General features: G+C 40.8%; 1 protein-coding gene across 5 annotated transcripts in view; it reads right to left on the minus strand.

Moving 5' to 3' along the window:
- Positions 1-7,226: 7,226 nt before the first annotated feature.
- The window catches only part of LOC149323684 (protein FAM240B-like), a 28,541-nt gene continuing 9,349 nt past the window's right edge, over positions 7,227-26,418 (minus strand). The window contains exons 1-4 of one of the 5 annotated variants that reach the window (XM_089511986.1): positions 17,030-17,077; positions 14,091-14,119; positions 13,509-13,651; positions 7,227-7,676 (exon numbers count right to left, since the gene is read on the minus strand). In XM_089511986.1, coding sequence (XP_089368112.1) covers positions 7,592-7,676; positions 13,509-13,648 — 225 coding nt within the window. In that variant the 5' untranslated portion in view covers positions 13,649-13,651; positions 14,091-14,119; positions 17,030-17,077 and the 3' untranslated portion in view covers positions 7,227-7,591. Of the gene's footprint in view, positions 7,677-13,508; positions 13,908-14,090; positions 14,120-17,029; positions 17,094-26,418 lie in introns of those variants that run through there. The other 4 variants (XM_089512005.1, XM_089511995.1, XM_089511977.1 and 1 more) reach the window with 4 other exon arrangements.

Genomic DNA, 26,418 nt, shown 5'->3' on the forward strand with positions numbered 1-26,418 from the left:
GATTGATAAAAGCTAAGAAAAATATATTTCACTGAAAATCAAAACCATAAGTGTGCCATGTAGCATCATTCAAAGAAAAACACAGGAAAATTATTTGTCTAGTAATGTACCACGTTGCTGGAATAAACCCTGATGAATGTTTTAAATAAAAAAGAGCACAGTGTGACATCTTCACCCATCTGACAAAACTTTTTTCATGCAAATGAGGAAAAAAGAGAAACGGGGCTAGAAAGGGAGAGGGAATATTTTTTGCCATCTAAAACTTTGATGAATTGTTAAGAAGGTACTTTGAAATCCAGTTCCTAATCTCAGGAATACAGTATAAATGTTAACTAGCATTCTGACCCTAAACATCTGCCACCAGTGCCTCTGTTTATATTCTTGGCACCACACCAGTGCTGCCTTGGCAAAATGCCTTTGTCATGAATATAGACATTTTCATGGACAGTCCAATGTTCCATAACAACTTTTCACAAGTCACCCACCTTGTGATAATCATAATTAAGACCAGTGGTGCAATTAGGCTATGGGATTCATTTATTGTTTGTTTACTCATTATTGACTGCATGTATTAGATGCATCATAAAATAAATTCTCTAGGCATTGCACACTTCAGATAAGAACAATGTCAATTAAAAAAATCCACAATAGATGGATAAAATCCAGTAGAACATACAACTACACAAACTCTGATATAATGGTTTTAAGGAAGTGTAGAGAGCTCTTTAGATGGTATGTATATTATGACTTATTTCCAAATGTGGTAAGGTCCCCTTTCTGTGTTTGGAGCTCTGCCCTGCTCATTCTGCTCATCCAACTCTGCTGTATAGAGTTCTGGGCTTCTTCCTCAGTGTTTTTCCTTGTGGAACCATTGATTCAAGGGGGAGAAGAGTCTCACGCAAAACTTTGCATATGTTGAAAGAAATGGAACTTAGAAAAATTACATTTTGGACTACACTTCCCATATTACACTCAACATCATTAGTGGCTATGCAGATGAAGGATTCTGGGAGGTGTCCAGGTGTCAAGACAACCTTTTAATGTAAAGATGTTCTTCCCATCAGGCTGTCACTTTCTATACATGGACAAGAACACTCTCTTTCCCTTACTCCCTCATAGTTTCTTAATGTAAATAACTAAATGCTTAAATAGGGCTATAACTAAATGCTTAAATAGGGCTAAAGATACAAAGAAGACCATAAATGTGCCCAATTTATTTCCGTGGGAACTGGACATGTTCAGAATGCACACAGTTATTGTAATATTTATTTACATCCCTCTCTGCTTGTGACGCAAAGTGGTTTACAACAGTTAAGAGACATAGCTAAAAATACATATATCAAATACAAAAGTTAAAAATATAATTAAACTACCCCTAAAATTAAAAAAAATTAAAAATAACTGCAAAAATGACAAATAAATAAAACTGTCAGCTTTCAAAGGCATGCTGATTTTTTTTAAAAAAAGTCTTAACTGTTTCAGAAAGACAGCAGGGAGAGTGCCAGTCTAACCTCTCTTCGAAGCAAGTTCCAATACCTAGGAGCCTCAGAAGATCCTATTTCATGTGAAGGTGATAGGATAAACAGAAGGACCTCTTCAGTAGATCTCAAAGCACGAGCAGGTTCATAAGAGAGACAAAGTCTTGCAGATAACTTGGATCTGAGCTGTATAACCTTAACTTTGAATTGTTAAAACAATTCAAAACAAACCAGAACCCAGTGGAGCTGTTGCAACAAAGGAGTTGTGTGCTTCCTGTAATCTGGTTGCAACTCTTTACACCAGATGGAATTTCTGAACACTCTTCAAAGGCAGCCTGACATACTATGCATTACAGTAATCCCACAGGGATGTAACTAAGGCATGTGTTACTGTTGACAGATCTGACATCTCAAGGAACTGGTGGAGCTTTAACTGTGCAAAGGCACTCCTGGCTACCAATGACACCTGGGCTTTGAGGCTTAAGACTGAATCCAGAAGTACACCCAAGCTGTGGACCTTTGTTTTCATGAAGAGTGTAACCCCATCTAGCACAGTCTGAATCCCTGTTCTCTGATCTTCCTTTCCACTGACCAAGAGCACCTGTCTTGTCTCAATTAAGCTTCAGTTTGTTTGTCCTTATCCAATTCTTTACTGATGACAGACACCAGTTTAGGATCAAAATAGGGTGGATTGGGGTGGAAAGGTGTAGTAGAGCTAACCATCACCTGCATATTGATAGTATCGCACCCCAAAAGTTTGGACAAGCTCTCCCAGAAATTTCATGGGAATGTTAAATAGCATGAGGGACAAACAGAACCATGGAGGACCTCATAGGTCAGCAGCCATGGGATCAAACAGGGGTCCTCCATCCCTCCTTCTGGGTTTGCTCATCCAGGAAGGAGCAGAGCCATTGTAAAATAGTACTTCTGAGTCCTATACCAGCAAGGTAGCCAAGAAAGATACTATCATCAATAGCATCAGAAACCACTGAGAGGTCCAGCAGAACTAATAGGGACACATCTCCCCTGTCCATTTCCCAGTGCTTCTGTCCCATAGCCAGGCCTGAAACCAGACTGAAATGGATCTAGATACTCCTTCTCATCCAGGAATCCCTGGAGCTGGGATGCCACCACATGCTCTGGTACCTTGCCTAGAAATGGAATATTAGAAGCTGGCCAATAATTGTCTAATACTGGGGAATCCAGAGAGGGATTTTTTCAACAGTAGTCTTACAGTTGCCTCCTTTAGGTATAATGGTACTATGTCTTCTTTTATTGAGGCATTGATCTCTCCCTCTGTCCAGTCAGCCAGTCCCTCTGGCTTTTTTGAGAAGGCAGGGGAAGGAGAGGATCTAACAAATGTGGTGACTCTCACCTCTCCAAGAATTCTGTCCACACCCTCAAGGTATACAAATTTAAAAGTATCACTGGTCATGCAGGGGCAACAGTTACATCCATTGGATGTAAAATAAATTTTGTCAGCTGTTCAGACAAGAAAAAACAATAGTGAGGAGGAGTGATACCATATTGCCATGTGGCTACTTATCTCATTTTCTTTTTAGAAGACTCAGCACAAACTTCAGGTCTGATAAACTATGGAAAAGAGGATGCTGCTATGCAGATATGGTTAAAAAAAATAACCCACTGTGGTCCTGAGAGTTTTGGTCTTTGATCATAAGACCACAATTGTAGTAGACCAGAAAGCTGTGATACTACCGTATGTTCCTTTGGGATATCTATTTTCAGACTTTTATGTGCTTTTTGAAAGATTGCAAGTTTTGTCTTTCTTCCTTTGATTTTTTTTCTTTATAAAGACCTTCAAGATGAATGAAAGATTTATACTCCTGTCTTTTCAACTTGCCTTAGATTTTATTGAGTAATGTTTCTGCTGCTGATTAAGTTTTTTTTCTTGGCATTTTAGACTTGAATTTTAGCTCTATTTTTTTCCTGATTGATCTTAAATTGTATTTATTACTAGGGAATGCATTATTTTTGCTGTCAGTAATTTATAAAATATCTAGCCGGATCACCCAATGAAAGAGAGAAGACAGAAAGAAATTGAATTTGGGATTTTGGTACTTGTATAAATATAGATAATATGACCCTGAATTCTAAATCTACCTCTGTAGAATCTGGATCTAAAATAATTCATCTAGACATTAAAAGTGAACTATAATGCAGAAGTTATTACAGAACCAAATCCAGCAATAAAATGTCTTTATAGCGAACTCATAAATGAAAAGTGAAATAAATGTATGAATCAAAAAAGTTTCAGCTTTCTTGTTTAACATGTCTCAATTCTTGCTACATGTAAAATTGTAGGATGAAAAAATATGCTAGGTGGTGGTTTGATCACGGGAAGCTAAGTCTTACTTTATGAAATAAGGTGTATCTAAAGGCACCAAATCCAATCTAATCTTGGACACTAGGGAGGGTTAGCCCTGGTTAGTACTTGGATGGAAGATGGCAAAACCAAATCCAAGAATTCCTTGCTTAGGAAAATCCTGTGAAATTCATGGGGTCGCCTTAAGTCAACAGGTGACTTCAAAATGCATGCACACACACATAAACACACTTGCACACACACATGTGCATGTGTGCACATGCACACACATAAACACACACAGTGTTTTCTATTTTACCTTTACGCTGTCCCAAGCCATACTAATACCTGAGGTGGATCAACACCTCACCAGGGCCCATACAATGGCAATTTAAATTCATCACTAGAAGCATGCAGTTAAGGTAACTTACATTTTGCCCCTCAGTTTGAACTACTAGCTAGATGGAGTAATTGCTGTAGAGACTCCCCAGATTGTCTCTCCCTTTAACAGCTGTCTGACCTTGACAGTATAGTCACCACTGGGTCTTCCAAACAGAGCTTGGAAAAAATATTTTTGAGGGACCACAACTCCAAGAATCCATTCACCATCAACATGCCTGCAGCCCCACCAGTATATATTGTCCTATGATCAAGTTCAGCAGTATCTCATTTATTATGTCAGGCTGAAGAAATCGGTCCTGCAACCACACCAGTGGGCACTAATAGTATTAATAGCCCATATATTTCCAATCACTCCCAAAGTTGTTGTTGTTGTGTGCCTTCAAACCATTTCTGATTTATGAGGACCCTCAAGTGAACTTATAATGGGGTTTTCTTGGCAAGTTTCTTCAGTGTGGATTTGCCATTGCCATCCTCTGAGGCTGAGAGAATGTGACTTACCCAGAGAGTGTGACTTTTCATGGCTGAGCCGGGATTTGAACCCTGGTCGCCAGAGTCCTAGGCTCAAATCATTACACCACACTGACTCGCTAAAAGACAGTACTGTAATTCTTTCCCTCCACATTCATTTATCTCTTTTCTTTTTCTCCCTCTTCTGTTTTTATGTTCCTTGTTAGGCATTGAATGCGAAAATGACTGTCACAAAACATGTGACACTATAAACACTATAAAATGTTTTTTCCATATTAAATATTTGCCAAATATCTTTGGTTATTAAAAAAAACTAAATAATCAAATGGATACCAAATACCCAGTAATATGGAAAATTATAATTAACCCCCCCCCCCAATGTGTGAGTTGTAATTTTGTAGGTGTATAATTTTTGTAATAGGAAAACCCAACAAACTTTTTTTAATGGATGGAAGGTGGGGCAAGTATGAAGCAGAGGAACAAGGGTGTTTTCTAAGAAATGAGACTTTGAATTGTGCTATGAGTCTGTCTCATGCTTACTGAGTTTCTAAAAATTGTAAGCCCTTAACTACAGGGTTCCTTTCTGCAAAGCAAAGAGAATAGAGAATTATGCACCTGAAAGGATGACTACAAAGGTCTTTGACATTTGCAAGAGCAGCGTAACAAAATGTTTGAGAACATCGCCTACTGTTTGCTGGTGACTGTAAAAAAAGCTATTTTATTATTCCATTTATCACAAGTTGGAGTGCTTTTGGACATTCACAGTATAGAAAGATATGCAGCCTAAAGAGTCTTGGGAGGAAATGTTGGGGAACTCTAAGAGAAGATGGATCTTTGGGCACATTTTCGCATATGCATATTCATTAGAACATAGAACAAAGATCAGAACCCTATTGATGTCTTATGCTGATACAACTGGGTGTTACCGAAATGCCTTTGTTTTCAACACTGTGCAAGGAGGTATCCTTATCTTTCCTTAGGCTGTAAACCTTAGCCTGATGACACCTTTATGGGGTGCCTCCACCTCAAAGGACCACTGACAGGCCACAGGAGTGTGTACTAGAAGAGCTCTCACATGGCTTCACTCTGTTGCCCTCCTGTATCCTCCCAGACCTCCAGCACAACTATGCTGCTGGAGCGGCACTGGTGTAAAAAAAGATTTTGGTTTACAACATTATCACTCGGGCTGCTGCCACACTGCAAAATTAATGCAGTTTGACACCTTTAACTGCTATTATGCTTTTCAGTGGAATCCTGAGATGTGTAGTTTGCTGTGGCCCCAGAGATCTCTGACAAGGCTAAATAGCTCACAGAACTACAAATCCCAGAATTTCATAGCTTTTAGCCTTGTCATTTAAAGCAACATCAAGCTGCATTATTTCTGCAGTGCAGGTGCAGTCTCAGATGTGAGAGGCAGTAATTAGAAATCAAAGGCCACAAGGAACTTTTTAATTACAGAGATGCTGAATACAGCGATTCCTATAATGCATAATGTTGTGGTTTGAGTGTTGGACTATGACTGGAGACCAGGGTCTGAATTCTCACTCAGCCTGGAAACCCACTGGGTGACCTTGGGCAAGTTACAGTCTCTTAGCCTCAGAGGAAGGCAAAGGCAAACCTCCTCTGAACCAATCTTGCCAAGAAAACCCTGTGATTGGTCACCTTAGGGTCGCCCTAAGTTGGAAAAGGCCTGAAGGCACACATCAAGAAGAACAACAATGTGACACTGAGCGATTTGCTTGCCAACCCTCACAGCAGTCTCATGTTTTTATACATTGGATCAACACAATCTACAGGGCAGCCCTACATTTAACCAGAGAGAGGCAACCAGTTCTGGTGAAAATTGTTGGAGATCAAGTAATGCAGCCACCTTGCAGTTCCTCTTGAGCTCTGCAACCATTCACCAGTTTTGAAGGAGAGAGTTCTTGGTGTCATGTTGTCTTTTTTTGTCTTTTCCAAAGTAAGCTGCTGCCCTCATATGACATTGCCTTGCCATTACAGTTGGTGTAAAATCCAGCTATCAGGCTGCTCCATTTTACTTCTGTACATGTCCTTTGCCTCAAGTATCAAAATGCTTGGGGTGGCCCTGACAGTCTATGCATGCTAAGCCATTAAAGTGTAAGGTGATGACTGTATGACTGGAAGGGGATGGCTCAAGACCAAAATGTTGGTATATTATGTTCCATATTTTATATATCATATATAAATATTATAAAATAAGGAGCATAATTAACAACATTTTGATCTTGAGTCACCTCCTTACAGTCTTACAGTCATCCCCTTTGGGTTTTTTGGGGTTTTCCTATTACAAAAAAAATAAATAAATACACATCTCTGGTGTATTTAGTCCTGTGGTAACGATGGAGTTCTGCTAAACCTATGTGAAGTGAATGTTGTCTAAACATGCCTTAACTCTAAAATCTTAGTAATTCATAAAACTTTGACTTTTGATTTCTTGAATGAATTTATTTGTGGCTCTTACATAATTTTGATCAAAAGCCACAAAATGACATATCACCAGAAGTATCTGAAAAACAATACAGTGAATTGTTTATTTATCATATTTATCAGTTGCCTCCTTGCCTAAAGGCAACCTAGGGCATTTTACAACATTATAAATCTAAAATCTACACTTTCAACAACATGAAATTACCAGTTAGGAAGGTGTGAGAGACTATGGCTAAGCAAGCATTCAGGTGGAATAGAAAGAGCAGCTTTTTGATAGCCAAAGTATGAAGTCAAATATTGAAAGACATACACAAACAGTAGTACCTACATTGCTTTCCCACATAAGCTTAGTGAAGTTTCTGAATTAATACAAGCCAGACACTAAAGCTTTGCATCAACACAAACTTTTATCTTTCACTTTAACTTATGGCAATATTTCTGTCAAACACAGAAGTGCATGATGATCCCATCTTCAGTTATTGCCTTCTTCATTCTCATCCTGTTCCTGTAGCATTTTCAGTCTTTTTTCCAGCCTCTCTTTCCATTCGTTTCTGAGCCTAATTGGGAGAAAGATATCTGGTTAGCATGTGCATTGCTTAGCAGGAAGAAAATTGATGGTCAATAAAATCTCCATTTTACTGTTCCTTTGGGCACTGGTTAGCTATATTCACATGGAGTCTTTTCACCATTCTGATCCCTCTGTTTGTGCCTGTAATGTACAATCGTCTTTAGAGAACTTGTGGTATATCAAGAGACCTCATGGGTATGTGGGACATAGGGCAGAACTTTCTTGTGGCTTTACATCACTGTGACTGGGGGTTATCATAGTATAACTACTTTTTCTGATGTTACACAAGGAGGAATCCAGTACCTCCTTGTGCAAATGGATTTGTCTTGCTTTGCAGTGGTTGCTGGATGGGCTCATCCCTGTCCATGCCCTGAAGTGTTGTGTGGGCATGTGCAGCACAGCTTCCTTGTGCTGCCACCCTACTGATCATCTTTACCTTTCCAGACCACCTGGTTCTTCATGCTATAGTGAATATTTGTAGTAACTCTGGCAGCTCCAAACAGAATCTTGGCTGCAGTCTTTTCTCTGTATGGGGGAAGAGAGCAGACCCATATCTTTGCCTAACTCCTCTCCACTGCACATAAGATGCATAGGGGGGACACAGGATTATTGTTATTGATATTTTATTCATTTATATTCTGTCTGTCTCTCAATAATGAGCCTCAAGGCAGTTAACAACATTTTAAAAAACAATGCAGGTTAAAAACTATACCAGAACTTCAATAAAAGCAAACCCATAAACCTTATTTAATAAACAGTTTATGAAGATAAAAACATTAAAGTTCATTTAAAGACTATATACAAATCACAAAAACAGCACCTGAAATGATACTCATTTTACTGATCTATGAAAGGATGGAAGGCTCATTCAGCCTGGAGCCCTCTGGGATTGAACTCACAATGTTGTGGCTGCAGTAACGATATTTAACCAGCCCACAGTGTTTTCAACATGGTGCCCCTATCACAGGGGTTTCTTGGCAATTTGATCAGAGGTTTGCCTCTGGCTTCCTCTGAAACTGTGGTTGTTTTGCCAGTTCCTTCCTCTGAGATATAGCCTACGGCATCTGGTATTCATTGGCAGTCTCCTATCCAAGTACTGAATTGGGCTCACCATGCTTAACTTCCAAAATCAGACGGGATCTTTAGGGTATTTGGGCCCCACAAATATAATATTCTAAATCTACGTTAATTCCAACTTTTGGAGATTCTGTTATAGGATTTTCTTATTGAGAGGAGTTTCGCTGTTGCCTTTCTTTAAGGCTGAAAGAATGTGACTTGCCAATTTCACCCAGTAGGTATCTGAGTGAGCATTTGATCCTGGTCCCCTAGAATCCCAGTGTAACACTTAAACCACTATACTACACTGGCTCTCAGGGGCTGAATAAAAACCCAAAGTTCTCTCAAATCCTTATGCTCCTGAAGTCTTAGGGGCAAAACAGATGGGCAGGAAAAAGTGGCTTGAAGCTGCCTTTTGTGAAGCCACATTGAAAACCCATCACCTCCACTGTTAGCTCCCAAGGCAGCTGGAGTGCTCATGTTATGACCACATGATATGGCTTCAAGCCAAGAAGAAGCTGAAAAAAGTTGCTTCTTTTTCAAATGGCTTTTCTCTGCATAAGGTGCATAGAGGGCACTTTCCTGCTGGCTTCAAGGCATGTGTCATCTAAATGCCACACCTTCAAGTCAGCCTGAAAGCACCTCTTTTTTGCCTGCCTGTTTAGCCTCTTAGTCTGATATTCAAATCGCTGTGCCAAGCTATTGAGTTGTAAATAAACACATATAAATCTTATTAAAATCTCACTTTCCCATATCCCTTATGAATGTAAATATAATTTCATTGATTTAGTAGTGGGTCAACACTAGTTGGAAACAGCAATTGGATTTTGTGTGAACTTTACCATCATTAATAAAAATCTGCAGATATTTGGAAGTGGTTGCTGTCATGATAACATAATCTTTTGCCATTCTGGATCTGCCAACTGCAATCACTCAGTACATTTATTGCATTTCTCTGTGGGAATGTGTGGCCAAGAATGATTGTAGCTGTATTTTGAACTGGCTCTGTGAAGGATGCTTACTGAAGCTCTGGAGAGCTTGGAGTCCTGAGAAATTAAAACAGCTTCTAGTCAGGTTTAGCCTCATGCATTCCAATGGGTTTATGTGCTCAGAGATGTGGTTTATAAATACAGTTTAAGAATTCTTGGAGATCTTCCTAAAAATCACTTTATAAACAAGGATTTTGATTTTGAGAAGGTTCTTACAATCTTCTAAAGCAACCCTGAACAAAATACCACTAGCCAATGCAGCGAATGGGGAGTAATTATTAGAATGTTTGAAAAATATCTGACCACCTGTGCCTAAAAGTCTAATGATTTTTTTTAAAAAAAAAAACCCAATTCATTATAATTGTTATATCCCACCCTGTATTAAAAATAAATATGGGCTGCATTTTTTTAAAAAACACACAACAAAACAGTAAATTCAGTTTAAACAACATAGAATGTAAAATAATAAAACATATTAAACAACTGAAAAAAATTATAACATTAAAACATTTGAAAACTAGATCTGGATAAATGCATCAGGCCTAAAAGGATTTACTGAAAAGTCAAATTTTAACTTATTATTGTGCTGGAATGAAACTAATGTTGGTGTCATCAGGTTTTCAAGGGGTGCCAATTGGCATGCCACAGTGGAAAAGGCCTTCTTCCACATCCTTACAGCATGGAGATTATCATATGGGGACAGGGACAGGATGGGACGGGAGTGGGTCGCTCTCCCATTCTTATCCAGTCCATGGAGTTTATCAGACAAGGGAAATTGGAAGTATAATCCAATGGCAATCTGAACGCAATCATGGGGTTTAAAGTTATTGCGTGATAGACTGCCACACACAAATTCAGGCAATGGGAAGTCAGTCCGAGCGCAAACATGGGGTTTCACGTTATTGTGTGATAGACTGCCACATGCAAATTCGGGCAATGGCATACTATTTTTGGGCAGTGGGGAGCCAGTTCAAATGCAATTAGCATTCACGTAATTTCACTAAACTAGTGACTTTAAATGAATGTGTTCTGGTCCCACTTTCTTTTCATACGAATTTAAGAGAAATTCCTTACGTGTGATAAACTCCCATGACTGCAATCATGCAAAAGAGGTTCACACATGTTGTCCTGTCAGTGAAGTGGACTAGTATTTATGGGTACCACTTTGGTACTGCTTCGGGAATTTACTCTTTTGGACCACAACTACCCAAATAATCCAGTCAGCATGCTCCAAAATAAAGAAAAGGGTAGGAGGGGAATATTTCCATTTTCTCAATTTTTTTCCACCTTATATCATGCAGATGCATATCTGACATAAACTTTGGAGTGGACAAGAAGAAATACAACCTTTTGCTAATCCCATTTATTGTGCTATTTCATTTCATCAGCCTTCCAATTTCACATGCCAGCCCGGATTTATAGGAGAAGTTATGAAGTGTGTGCAAAGGCCTTGGAAGCCCTGTTTCTATGTGTGTGTGCACCTTCAAGCCACCTGTTGACTTATAGCGACCTCATCAATTTCTAAGGTTTTCTTAGGCAAGGAATACACAAAAGTTGTTTTGCCAGTTCCTTTCCCTGAAATGTAGCCTACAGCACTTGGTATTAGCTGGCAGTCTCCCATCCAAGTACTAACCAGAGATGACCCTATTTTAGTTTCAAGATCTGGCAGGATCTAGTCCATACTGGGATCAATGCTCCTTCACTATTATATTTTAATTTTCTAAAAACATTCTTGTAGCAAAAATGATTTCCTTTTTTCCTCTTTAACCTTAGTATGAAATGGGTTTATGATGGAGCAAGATAAATATTAGGGCTGGAATCCTATGAAGTGTGTGCAAGGGCTTTGTGCATGATTTTGGTGAGTTTTTGGGGGACTAAGTTGGACATATACTATTGCAACCTAATTTTTTGGTTGTTGTGGAGATCAGAATACTTTCTGGAGGATTCTGGTTTCACTATAGCCAAAATCTCCTGCAACCTACTTTTTTTCTCAGCTGCAGCCCCTCAAATTCAGCCATTTCCTGAACAGTAGAAAGCAGGGGGAGCAGTAAAAAGTGTCCAGATATTTTCCTATAGCTGGAAGTAGAGCAATGACACTATCAACAGAAACCTTCAGAGGGCTTCCAAGCGTTGCTGCAGATGCTTGTCACTGTACATTTGACTATAGGAAAATAACTGGATGTTTGTCTGCAGCTTCTCTCACTCCCATGCCTGCATTTGGGAGGGCTGCTGCTGAGAAAATGTGAATTTTTTGAGAAGGGAGAGTTTTTTGGGGAAGGAGAAACCCCGTGTCCAGAGACTGTCATAGCTATGTCTTGTGGCTACATTATGGCCTAGGTTTTAAAGAAGTGCTTTTTCAGTTGGTTGCACATGTCATCTTTCTACCTCCACTCCCTGGAAGAAAGCCTGTTTTGCACTCATAGAAAGGTAAAGGTTTTCCCTTGACATGAATGTCTAGTTGTAAGTGGTTATAGGGGGTGGTGTTCAACTGAAGAGCCAGCGTTCTGAAAGACGACTCTGTGATCATGTGGCCAGCATGACTACACAGAACGCTGTTACAGTTGGCCCTCCTTATACACAGATTTTTTATACATGGATTCAAGCCTTCATGGCTTGAAAATATTCAAAAAAAGTATAAATTTTAAGCATCAAACCTTGATTTTACCATTTTATATAAGGGACACCATTTTGCTATGCCATTGTATTTAATGGGACTTGAGCATACATGGATTTTGTTATTCACGGGGGGTCCTGGAACCAAACCCTAGCGGATAACAAGGGTCCACTGTACCTTCCTATCAAAGTAGTACCTATTTATCTACTTGCATTTACATATTTTCAAACCAGTACCATCACTGGGGAGGTGTGGGGGTGCAGATTGCACTGGGTGACACCCCAGAAGGGGGTGACATCAGACCAGCTTTTCGGCCCCATGTGGGGCCTTTTTGGGCTGGCCAGACCCCCACATGGGGCCTTTTCAGGTCACCCAGACCCCATATGGAGGCACCCCGGGTTTGTAGTTTGCTCCTTGGGGGCGCACGGGGTATTTCCGGCACACGTACACGTTCCCACACATGCCAGAAGTTGCACTCCAGATGTCTCGCCCCCATAAATCCTGCCCTCCCCCCATGAGTGACCTCACCATGTGACACCAACCCTAAGGACGCCACTGTTTCAAATTGCTAGGATGGCAGAAGTTGGGACTGGTGACGAGAGTTTACTCGTTGCCAAACTTGGATCCTCAGGCATTGTTGGATTACAGTTTTCAGGAATCCTGGCCACTGGCCTTCCTGGCTAGGGCTACTGGGAACCATACCTCAACAACATCTCAGGACCTCAGTCTGTGGATGACTGCCTGAATGTGTCAGCTGTTGGGGACATGGGAAGTCATCTGATATAATTTTTCTGATGCAGGAGTCTTGCATCACTTTATACTATAGCATCCCTGAGAGTTCTCTCTTGTACTTGATTGACTTTCTTGCATTTGAAGACGGCTATCTCATCTTCTCTTGATCTTCCCTTTGCCAGGCTAAAGCTACCCAGCTCTTTCAACCAATTTTCATCACGCCTGATTTCCATTCCCCTTAGTTGCCCTTCTTTCGACTCACCCATTCTGTCAATGGGCACTATTTGTAAGAAAGCACTTTCTTGAGGTCTCATTCACATCCACCCACTTCTGCCTCTACTATCTATATTCTCCTGTACAAGTTTTTAAACCTTGTCAAATGAAATAGGAAATACAAATGAAATACCAAATAAGGAAATGATGTACTCACTTTGTCAGTGCACTTCTTTTTTTACGGTCTTTTTCAGCTTCAAAATGCTGAGTTTGCTTTTCAATTGTTTTTTCCCAAAAGTTTTTCAGTTCACCAGTCTCACAAGCCAGAACTTCATGGCGAAAATACTGGCTGTTCATTTTCTGTAAATAGAAAAGACCCTCCCCGCCAACATATGCACAAATTAGAAACTCAAAGTATTTAATAAAGTTCATGCTGATGTTATACTTTGCAATGCAGATTTCAGAAGAATGAATGAGCTTTTCATTCATAAAACTCCAGCAATTGCAACCATAATTGTTCACCTAGCAGTGTTTGTGACAAAAATATCTGTCACTTCCATATAATTGTTGCGGTGACCTTTTAGATCAAAACACAAAAGAAAGTTATTGCTTTCACTTTGGCATATTAATGAAGACATTTTGTGGCATCTGTAGATTAGGAGAAGTAATGGGAAAGCAGCAATGACATTTTCAAGACACTGGAGAGATATCAATTACTGTGGATTACTAACAGTCTAATTTCCTGTTTCTTAGAGGATTGCAATACTTATCAGTCAATGTATCTCTGGCATGTATGCACCTGCTCATTTTCTCATACTTCTTCAATATCTGGAATGAAAAACTCAATTTTGAATCATTTATTTTTTTAAAAAGATGATCAGAATGTGCTCCCAAGTTCAACAATCATGCTGTTACATTATTAGAATTCCATATGTTTTGACCCAGTTAAAACTAAAATTAATATTTTGTGATGTTGGGCATCAAACTTATCAAATTCCAATATTTTGGAGAATGTGCTCCAGATTCCTTCTCTTTCTATGGCTGGTTTAACTGCCATGGCTCAATGCTATGGAGCTCTGGGATTTGTAGTTTTGAGAGATATTGAGCCTTCCCTGTAGAGAACTCTTGTGTATCAACAAATTACAAATCCCAGGATTCCATAGCCTATTCCATCTTTTCCTCAGATTGAGACTCAAAGTGGATTACAGCAATCACAAAAGATGGTGTTAAAAATCCACAAGATACAAAAGTTAAAACAAGATTCAGCCATTAAAAAACAACAACAAGCAGATCAAAACATACATCAGTAAACAAACTCCCCAGTACAAGAATTAAAAATATCTGGTGCACTGTGTAAGATGGGACTTCTATAGTTACTCATTAGATGCCAGTTGGAATAGAAACGTCTTTGCTGAGAGAAGAAAGTAGGGTGGGTGCCAGTCTAACTCCTCTGGGAAAGGAGTTCCAGTGTCTGGGGGGCAGCCACTGAGAAGGCCCTCTCTTATGTTTACTCCAGATGTACCTGTGAAGGTGGTAGGACAGAGAGAAGGGCTGTCCCAACATATTTCAAAGCATGGGATGGTTTGTAAAGGAGTATATGTTATTTCAAATAATCTGAGCCTGAGCTGTATAGGGCTTCAAGGGTCATAACCTGTACTTTGAATTGTGCCTGGAAATGGACCAACAGCCAGTGGAGCTGTTGCAACAAAGGAGTTGTATGATCCCTGTGGCCATAACACACAACAGGTAAAAATAATTAAACAATACAAAATGAAACACAGCATTCAGCTGCCCCACTATTTTTTAATTACTCAAATGTAAGTGCCTCAACCCATATTTGGACCATCAAGTGTAAGGAAAGAAATTTTAACCCCCTTTCTTTTTCCAAATATTTACCTTCTCCCCATATGATGTTTTGAAAAAGAGAGGGCCTCCTTTGGCACTACTAGAGGTTTTTTTCTGTTGTTTAATTGTCAATCCCTCAACCCCATATGTGGGAGAAAAGGGAGCTGGAGGGAGATTTAAGCTTTTGCTCCTCAAGCATAGTGATCCCAATCTAGAATAGGGCCTTACTTGGAAGCCATTAAGAAGTAGAGGAACATTTGTTGTTGTGTGCCTTCAAGTCATTTCTGACTAGGGTTGCCATAACTATCTACCTCCAAACCAGGACAAATGTAAAAAAATGTAGGACAAATGTAGGACAAAATTTGCCCCCCCAAATGTAGGCCATATTTTGGAAATGGAGGACATGAAAAAACAAAAAAATTACTACATTCAAAAAGCATTAATATAAATGCATGCTTCTTAGGCATGCTCAAAATGGAGGACATGTTGACATTCTTCCTGGTCCTGGATAGAAGTTTGGGATGTAGCTTTGTGTGGTGGACTAGGACTCTGGAGACCAGGGTTCATTTCCCTGCCTATTGGATGACCTCAAGCAAGTCACACTCTCTCAGCCTCCTCAGCAGAAAGCCCTGGCAAAACTCCTCTGAACAAACCTTGCCAAGCAAACCCCAGGATAGGTTTGCTTTAGGGTCACCATATGGTGGAAAACAACTTGAAGGTACACAACAATAAAAAACAATGTAGTACTATACCTTTGAGTGCAGTGGAGGGTCTAGTATGGTATAGTGGCCTAGGACAATGGGGGACCAGGGCTCAAATCCCAGCTTGGCCATGGAAACCCACTGGGTGACTTTGGGCAGCAAGTCACACTCTCTCAGCCTCTCAGGGGTAGCTAAAGGCAACCTTCCCTGAAGAAACTTGCCAAGGAAACTCTATAGGGTCACCATAAGTTGGAAGACACACAACAACAACAGCAGTAGAGGAGGAAAAAGGGGGGGGGAGAAGAAAAATGAAGAAGGAGAAGGAGAAAGAAGGAGGAGAAAGAAGAAGAATAGGAAAAAGAAGATAAAAATAAGAGGAGGAGGAGGAAGAGAAAGAAGAGGAGGAAGAGGAGGAGGAGATGAGGAAGAAGAGGAGGAAGAGTGGAAGAAGAAGAGGAGGAAGAGGGGAAGAATTGGAGGAAGAAGAAAAGAAGAGGGTGAGGAAGAAGAAGAGGAGGAAGAGGGGAAGAAGAAGAGGAGGAAGAGAGGAAGAAGAAGAGGAGGAGGAAAAGAAGAGGATGAGGAAGAAGAAGAGGAGGAAGAGGGGAAGAAGAAGAAGAGGAGGAGGAAGAGAGGAAGAAGAAGAGGAGGAAGAGTGGAAGAAGAAGAGGAAGAAGAGGAGGAGGAGGAAGAGAAGAAGAAGAAGAAGAGCGGAAGAGGCAAGGCTTCCTTCTCCCCTTTGGCTTCATCCTGGGGCTGGAGCCGAAGGGGGGACGGAAACCTCACCATGGCAAGGGCTCCTTCTCCCCCTCGGCTTCGTCCTGGGACTGGATCCGAAGGGGGGAGGGAAACCTTGCCATGGCAAAGCTTCCTTCTCCCCTTCGGCTTCGTCCTGGGACTGGAGCAGAAGCGGGGAGGGAAACCTCGCCATGGCAAGGGCTTCTTCTCCCCCTCGGCTTTGTCTTGGGACTGAAGCCAAGGAAGGGAGGGAAACCTCACCATGGCAAAGCTTCCTTCTCCCCCTCGGCTTCAGTCCTGGGACTGGAGCCGAAGAGGGGAGGAACGCTCTCCCCGCCAAAGGAGAGAGGCCTACACAGGCCTCTCTCTTTCCCCCGCCACCACTGCTGCGCCAAACGCCCAGCAAATGGCGGCCCCAACCTCCCCAACGCCCCACAGCCCTACCCAGGCCTACCTGGGCTCCTCCTCTCTGGGCCAGCCACTGCCCCTTGTGGGCAGTTGGAGGCACTTCAGGCAGCTTCTCCTGGCCAAGCCTAGAGGAGGAGGAGGAGCTGTGGGCCTGAGGGAAGTGCGCTGGAGGTGTGCAAGCGCCTGGGCCCCAAACTACTGAAACCGGGTGGGGACAATTCTAGGGCCCAAAACTCGGGATTGTCCCGGGTAAAATCAGGATATGGCAAGCCTATTTCTGACTTATGGCAACTCTAAGGTGACCGTATCATGGGGTTTTTTGCAAGTTAGTATTTCATTTTAGTCTGACCATATACTTTTGATTGTTTGGTAAATATATATATATATATATATATATATATATATATATTAAAAATCTATAGAATTCTTTTTTTGGTGGATTATTTATATAGTGTCCCAGAGCATTTATTTTTTTAAAAAATAATGAATATTGCTAGAATAACATAAGGATTAGAACTGGCTTGACTAAAGTATACTCTGAAAGAGATAAAGAGGCCATCCTGGGACCAACGATAACAAAACTGGGCTTTGAGGCAGCAGACCATTCTATGAGGAGATAAATTGTCATCAAATGTTCACTAGGGACCCTGGAAATGGCTGCAGATAGCTGTGCCTATGGCTTTATAAGAAGAGACATATTGATTTTTCAGTTAATCACTGAAATATTTAGCTTAATTTTAAATGGAAGAGAGAAAGGTTAACATTTATCCATGGTAGTGAATTGCAGATTCATGTTCTATTAAAAAGCTATATTTTCTTTTTAAAAGGTCAAGTCAATGGGTTTCCCTGCTGTTTTATTGCATCTTCTTCTCGTAGCCACTTCAAAGAGATTAGATTTTATGTCAGAACCAAAAATACACATAGGAGCACATCTTGTAATTAAAAAAAGGAGGGGGAGAGATTGTGATTGTGTTTTCAGATTATTCACATGTGTATGGTATAGTACTGTACTTTTAAATTTACTTAGGGTCATTTCACACTATACATTTATAATGCTATGATTCCACTTTAATTGCCATGGGACTATCCTAAGGAATCCTGGGTTTTACAGTTGAGGGAAAGCTATATAGAATTCTCAGCCAGATCACTCTAGTGTCTCAACAAACTACAACTCCCAGGATTCCATGTGATGTTCCCATAGCAATTAAAGTACACCTATAGTGGTATAACTGTGCAGTATGAAAGGACTATTTGTGGTTATATGCCTTCAAGTTACTTCCAACTTTTGGTGACCTAATGGGGTTTTCTTGGCAAGATTTGTTCAGAGGAGGCTTGCCATTACCTTCCCCTGAGGCTGAGAGTTTGTGACTTGCCCAAGGTCACCCAGTGGATTTCATGGCCAATGTGGGAATTGACACCTGGTCTCCAGACTTGTAATCCAACACTCAAACCACTACACCACACTGGCTCTATAGCTGCACTTAAATTGCAACTTGCAGAATGTATCACCTGCAATGTAATACTGTGGTGAGTTCCAGCCAAAACCTAAGAAAGATGATATGAACAATCGAGAGAGGTCAAAGAATTAATTAATTACAGAATGCTGACATTAAAGTTAGGAACAACTAATTATTTGTTGTTATTTATTTTTGCAATTATGAATATATAATTACATGATATTATCATTGTAATATTATGAAGGATAATTTAACTCCCTCTGTCTTGTAACTGTAACTTTCAGTTACTTTTATAGTTCTAGGGATGTGTTCTCACTAAATGGTGGGGGAGGAATGCCACAGGTTTGAAATGTTCATTTGTATTGCTGCCTTATGCTCTGTTCAGGCTACAGAGGGAAATGGTAACAAGCAGAAGCTGCATTTAAGACCATGGGCCAGCAACTCATAGCTTTTAGGCATTTCAATTTTCCTAAGAAACAGGAAAGAGTTACTGTGTTTTAAAAAGCCTTGGCATTTTTGGAGCTTGAGATTGTATGTCTAACTAATTATCTTTTTAAAAGCAATGGTTGGTGCTCTGAAATAAGGGGAATGGTATTAGAGTCTGCTTGATAACTGCAGACAAGAAGGTGTGAGACAATTATGGGGTTCGGGAATAAATGCGTTATTAAGAAAGGATAGTGGTGTTTTAACAAGGAAGGAGGCACTGGCAAACCCCTTCTGAACAAATCCTGCCAAGAAATTCCTGTGATAGAGCCATCATAGGGTCACCATAAATCGGAAATGACTTGAAGGCACACAACAACAACAACGATGCAAAACAGCAGCCAGTTTATTTTACATGATATTGTCATTCTGCTTTTTACATCATTTGGGATCATTCAGGAGTGCTTGTATTTCTGGCCTAAATGAGGTATAAAATGTAAATACAAAATGAAAACATATGCATGCTTACGTGGGAGTAAGCCACATATAACATAGTGACACTTGCTTTCAAATAAACATGCATAGGGTTTCACTGTTAATTCTGAAAATACCAAGAACAAGCTCTTGAATTTGTCACTGAATTGTGTTTCCCTGTTCCACCACCAAAATCTGAAAAGGACTCAGGCAGAGAAATAGCATGTCAGAAAGCAGAAAGAGAGGAAGGCTGGAAACAGAAGATGTGGATAATAAGCCAATAAGAAAGAAACAATGGCATTTCCTATGAAACAGGGTCTGTGGTAAAACTGTACTCTTGAACTATTCTGATTTGGCAGGGCTAATTCCAATTAAACCTCTGTCATCCCACTTTTTAAGCTGCTTTTAAAATGTCCCAGTTTCCTTCTTTCTTCCTCCCATTTCCCCCCTTTGTCCTCAGTTAACTCTGGTTGTTGCAAACTGAGTTCAAAGTACAAAAGTAGTTTGTATTCAGTTAAGAGGAGAGGAGAATCTTGTCCTTTCCAGTACACTTAGGCAAAAGCAAACTACTGCAGCTTCTCTAGTATTAATAATTTATTTTATCCTGACCACATTCTGAAGTTGCTTGGCCACGTGTCCCAGTTTTTGTTGGTGAAACGTTGGAAGGTACGTAACACATAGGCATTTCTGAAGAAATTGTATTTTCTAACAAAAATGATACATTGCCCAGATTCTAATAAATATGGTATAGAGTTGAACAGTATCATGTCTTAATACACATAGCATATGGTAAAACAATGGCATTTCTTTAAAATTATGGCATATGGTAAAAAATGTTCTTCCTAAGAAATATAGCTAATGGCAAAGCACTGCCTTTAAAAAAAAAGCAATGGTATTTCCACAGAAGAATGATATATGGTAAAACCGTGGCATTTCCTATGAAATGGTGTTTCCTAAACAATTTGCATATAGTAGATGCTTGAAAGGAGCTGCAGGAAGAATAAAATGTACCCGTATTTCAGATTAATGTTGTATTATACTCTATTCTAGGCCCATCAAAAAGCTATTGCTTACTCCAGTTTCTCTCAGCTGCAACCTCTTCTCTATCTCTCATCATAGAGGAAAGGAATATCTAAACATACATCTATACCACCCACATCTCTTCTTCAATCATACAAATTTCATTAGACTTACTCTCCCTACCAGGCTCACAGAAGAAAAACAAAGCTGGGAACTACTAATCTTCATGTAAATTAAATTATTGGGCTGGAAGTCCAAAGATCCTGTATGTCAAGAACAGAAATAAACTCTTTGAAGTGGTCTGTTTGTTTTCAAAGCTACTTTAAGCAAGGCCACTGGATTTGTGGGGCATGCCCAGCAGCATTTTTTAACTCTTCCTCTTTGAGTGGCAGCCCCCTGCCCTGTCACAAGATACCTTTGGTACTGCAGGAGTGTTGTTCAAGAAACAAAAATACCCGGGTCTCTTGGCTACCTGGAACATACAGGGTTTTGGAATCTGCCCAAATCTTCTATACAAGTTTGTGTAAACCAAGAGTGTAGCTAACAGGGGATGGAGTGGTGCAAATGAAGGCATTCCCTGAAAATAAGTTTTCTTTCTCCCAAATAAAAAATTGCTCAAGTTACCAAAGATACCAGGGGAATGTGAACACAGCACATGTAAAGGTTCTAGGTATATATGATTTTCAATGTTTAATTCTCTGCAATGCTGGAAACTTGAAGAATAAGCAAAATTTCTTATCTGGAGGGCAACACAATGATTTTGCCTCCCCTGCAGCTACTTCCATGCTAAACCTTCCTGCTTTTCTGAACCTGAATAACAAGTTGTCACCTTTTACACCATGAGTGGATAAAATGCTGTCACATGTGACATGTGCCTCCATGCTCATTTTGGGCCCCCAGGATACCCCCTAAGCATCTAGATCCCATTTTTTTCAAGTGTTTATCTCCAAAATTGCCCAAAATGGTGGTTTCCCCCCCACAACCTGAATAAAAATGGCTGAAAATCAGTCCCAAGGCAAAGTGATGTGACATTACTTCTGGAGTACTGGTGACATGTTGGTATGGACTGCTGGAATGCATAGGTAACAAAATAGGACCAGAAGAACAACTTTAAAATCCTTGGTAAAAAAAAACAATAACCCAAAATACCATAGAAATCTACTGGAACAATGATGGAGTAAAAGAGAAAGGAGCAAAAACAAAACAAAACAAAACACATACGTCGATAAAGCAAGCAAAATAATATGAAATGAGAAGACAATTCTTGCTCAGTGGTTCAAACAGGTGTTGATACTTTCTCAAAATCATCTTTTTGGAGTGTTATGAAGAAGATAGGTGCCAACATATCTTCAACATGGGTTATAGCTGCCAATATAGACCCTCTAACATTTCACAAATGAAAACTTGGACATTGATGGCCCACACAAGAATGTGCTGAAGACAGCAAGAGTTATTAATGAGGAAGAAAGCACAAACTAGGAGAGACTGCAGCAGTTTGATTTTCCCTGAGCCTATTGGGAAGTGCATGATCCCATCTTTTTCTCTTTTCTCCTTCCTCAGTTAATTGAGCTAACTGAATTCAAACTACAGTTTGCAGCAACTGAAGTAAGCTGAGGATAAGGGGGGAAAGTGGGAGGAGGAGAGAGAAGCTGGGGCATTTAAAAAGAAGCTGAAAATGTAAGATGACAGACAACTAATCAAAACTGTTCTTGCCAAATTGGGACACTTGGATGATATGACATCTACCAATAGATCCTTACTAGGTATTTTTGGTGTGTCTGCCTGTTTGGGGGATCTGTAGATGTCCCCCAAAAACTCCCCAAAGAAGGAGAATATCCATTACTTTAAGTTTCCAGGAGCATCAATGCTCCTCAAATGACTTTTTTTTCTCACCCCACCCCCCCACAACTATTTATGGAAATGGTAGTGGTCTTCTGCTCATTGAGAGCCAGCATGGTGTAGTGGTTTGAGTGTTGTACCCTGGGGAGCATGGTTCAAATCCCGCCTAGGCCATGAAAACCCACTTGAGTGACCTTGAGCAAATCACACTCTCTCAGCCTTGGATGATGGCAATGGCAACCCCCCACTGAAGAAACATACCAAGAAAACTCTGTGAGAGGGTTGCCTTAGGGTCACCATAAGTTAGAAATGACTTGAAGGCACACAACACACACTTCTGCTCGCTTGCGTTTTCTTTTGAGGGAGGTGTGACCTGGAGTGGGTCCCAAGGGTGGCAAATTGGCCCCAAAGCTTGTCCACCCTACTAAAGCAGAAGACCGTCAAGCATCTAGAGGCGGTGTGAATACCAGCCCCTCACACAGAAAGTGGAACTGGCTGCAAGGTCATGTCTGGAGTTGCCGGGTCAGGACTTTTTTTTGGGGGGGGGGGGAGGGCAAAACCCTAAACTTTAGGAATGACCCCTTGCGCTTTCACAAGGAGATATAGTGAGGGATATTTCCCAGTGATGTCATTAAGCAGCAATTGCATATTGTGAGGGATATTCCCCAGTGATTTTATAAAGCACATAAAGCATCAATTATGGTTGCACATTATTTGTTATTAAAAAAATAAAGAAAGAGAGAGAGATGCACACACTTTTAAGGCTTGAGTTAGCTCCCTGAGATTTCTCCCCCTCACACTGAGGCCTGTAGAATAGGGCCTAAGCCCTGAGATCTGAGCAGCCCTAGCCAGGTCTCTTCCCTCACCCCCCTCCCAATAATTGTTGCTAAAATAAGGTATGGAGGAACTTTATTTTAGAGGAGAATGATGCCCCCTAGGAGACATTTTTTTCCTTTTTTTAAAATGGCATGTTGGGCTTTAGGTATATATATAGAGAGAGACTGACTTGGTACGACACTTGGGATTCCCACCCATCTTTGCAGTTGTAGCACCAAACAATTTTGTGGCAAAAAGATACAACCCTCTCTCCCACCTCACAAAAAAAGAAAAAGGAAAAAAAATAGTTGCCGATACTGGGGATTTCCATGGTTAAGTATACCCCTCTGAGCAGGATCGCACCCCAGTTCAAGATGGAGAGTGGGAATGAAAGCAGATATAACCCTTGAAGGTTGAAATGGACTATGTGATTTTCAAATGTGTTGAATGACAACTCCCATCAGCCTCATCAGCCAGAAGGGACAATGACCCACTAACTGGGGATGATGTGAGTTGTAGTTGAAGGCACAGGGAAGCTGTGAGTGCATGAAAGGCTGGCTTAATACATTGTTTCTCTTTTCGTGTACCAGAATGTATATCTGATTGCCAGCAAGGCTGAATATCGGCAACATAAATGTAAACATCAGTATTAGCTCAGAAAATTTAGGATTGTGAGTAACAGCACACATAATACATCCTGTACTTAATTTAGCTCTTGCCAGTCAGATGGATGTTTACATATCTCATACTACAAGTGAAGTGGCGAGGAGTGTGTCAGAAAACTGAAAATTTTAACTTTAAGCAGGCATTAACTAGAGCCTGTATTCAGGATCTCGTAAACATGCAATGACACATAATGTTTTGTTCAAGTATGCGAAATGCTTCAAGAAGTCGTCTTGTAAATCTCCAGAGTTAGGACTGACCTGAGCTGGCCTGTTAATGCTGCATTAGTTCTGAGTGAACAAGATTTAATTTAAGCCCATGGTGACAAGCCTCCAAAAGGACAACAATGAGAAACCTGCTCCCAGGCAATCATGTCTGACATAGCGCAGGTTGTAAACAGGCCTAGCAGATGCGTCGCTTGCCAAAGCAAAGAAATCACTGGATGGACTTCAGAAAGTGTTTTTACTGCACAAGATAACACAGGAAGGCTTATTTTTAGGTTTAATCATATTAGAGTGCATTGATTATTTTTAGATTGAATTTGTGAAGGTAGGCCTCGCAGGGACTGGAAAACTGCATTACCAAAGCGGGTAAATGGAAATTTGGAAATGCCACTAATGTTGTTATGCGGAAAGTGAGATAGACTGCATCTTAGCATCTTGATTGGTTTGCTCGCTCTAAGAAGGGAGGAAAGAAATGGGAGTGGAGGCATTTTTCAGATAGCTTTTACAGTCAGTGTGTGGAATAGGCTTTGTGAGGCTGAACCATTGGTATACAGAACATGAAGGGCTACTTCTTGGAAGCTTGGACACCAGAATGCCATCCCCTCCAATATTTCACAGATGTGGGGCCAAACACTGATTGAGTGCAGGCAGGTGAGCAAAAGTTATTAATGAGGAGAAGCTGCAGCAGTTTGCCTTTGCCTCAACCTACTGGGATGCCCAAAATTCCAACTTCACTTCTCTCCTCCCTACTGAGTTACTTGAGTGCAAATGACTTTAGCATTTTGAACTCAGTTTGCATCTTTTGGAGTAAACTGAGAATGAAGGAAGAAGGTGGGATGAAGGGAAAAAATGAGGTCTAGTCTGCACTGCAGAATTAATGCAGTTTGATGCTGCTTTAACTGACATGGCTCAGTGTTATAAGCCTGATACACACTGGTGCTTTGCGCCGGCCCAGGGCCAAAACTAGGGCTCAGTAGCACGCACCAACCACATGCTGCCGTGCCCTAGTATGTGTGGGGGCTGCCATGATTGCACAGCCCTGCCCACATGTCGCACGTGTCGGTGACGTCACAACTGTGCCGCATCCAAATGCCGTGGCACAGCTGCGATGTCACTGCGCCGTCCCAGCTGTGCCTCAAACTGGAGCTGATTCTGTACACTCCTTTTTTGCTGCACAGCAGTACCGCACCATTTGCTTGCTGCGGTAATGCTGCGCAGCAAAGAGAGGCAGCTCCAGTCTGCCTTTTGCAGGCAGTTTGTACCACACCCTAGAATCCTGGGATTTGTAGTTATGTGAGGTATTTAGCTTTCTCTGTCAGAGAGCTCTGGTGTCACAACAAACTACATATCCCAGGATTCCATAGGGTGGAGCCATGGCAGTTAAAGCAATGTCAATCTACATTATTTCTGCAGTGCAGATTGGCCACTGAAAAAGTGGAACAACAGTGAATTAATTGGACATTCCCTGTCAAAGAGGGAGAGCTGGCAGGTGTAGAATGCTTTTAAGCAGATGATGCCTCATGTACATTCTAGACTTTTTCCAACTTATCTGAATTGTTTTTTTGTTTTTGTTTTAGGGACTGATGAAGAGAGCACAGTATCAATGTTTTTAGCCCCCTTCCCCAGCCTCAAATATATGAAGTGTTTCAGGGAGTACTAATCCCCTCTGGCCCAAATACCACACAAGGCCACAACAGGCTCAAGGTGACTTTGCTGGGCATTATTAACAACCAAAGTTTTAAAATGTTACTTTCTAAGACAATAGTTTCCACCTCCCCAGTCCAGTATGGCAGGTGTTGGCTGGGACATTTTGAGTCCTTATATTGGGAGAAAGGGAGGATATAAGAAAATAATAATGATAATAATAATCCCCCCCAAAAGCAAAATTTTACAAGCTCTTGATACCCTGTGACAAAGTTGGAACACAGAGAAGAAGATGGTAGAAGTATTCCTTTGCAGAGAGTTGGAAGAGACCCAAAAAGCCATGCAGTCCAACCCCTTCTACCATGCAGGAAGACACAGTCAAAGCACTCCCAACAGATGACCATCCATCCTTTGTTTAAAAACCTCAGAAGGAAACTCCATCAGCTAGAACACTGATCATATTATGTACTGGAGTCAATAAACTGCTGGAGAGGTTAAGGCTCACCAGCCAATATTTAAAATCACATGTCTAACTGAAGCTGTTATTTTGTTTTATGATTTTCTCATCTACATCAGGGGCCACTCACACTACAGAATTATAGTGGTATGATTCCACTTTAATTCCCAGGGTTTTGTCCAATGGAATCCTGGGATTGGCAGTTTAGAGATGGGCATTTGGAATTCTCTGCCAGAGTGGTACAGTGCCTCCCAAAATTACAAACCTCAGGATTCCACCATATGCTGTTAAAATAGAATAACAGTGCTATAATTGTGTAATGCGAGTGGACCCCAGGTGAATGATCCATTTCTGGCTGTGAATGCTGTAAAATTCAGGTGTTTTCAGTTGGAGGCCATGGCAAATGTCAGGTGCACTA

This window comes from Sceloporus occidentalis, unplaced genomic scaffold (genome assembly GCF_023333645.1).
Source record: "Sceloporus occidentalis isolate IW3139 unplaced genomic scaffold, rSceOcc1.0.p SCAF_1, whole genome shotgun sequence".
Classification (NCBI taxonomy): domain Eukaryota; kingdom Metazoa; phylum Chordata; class Lepidosauria; order Squamata; family Phrynosomatidae; genus Sceloporus; species Sceloporus occidentalis.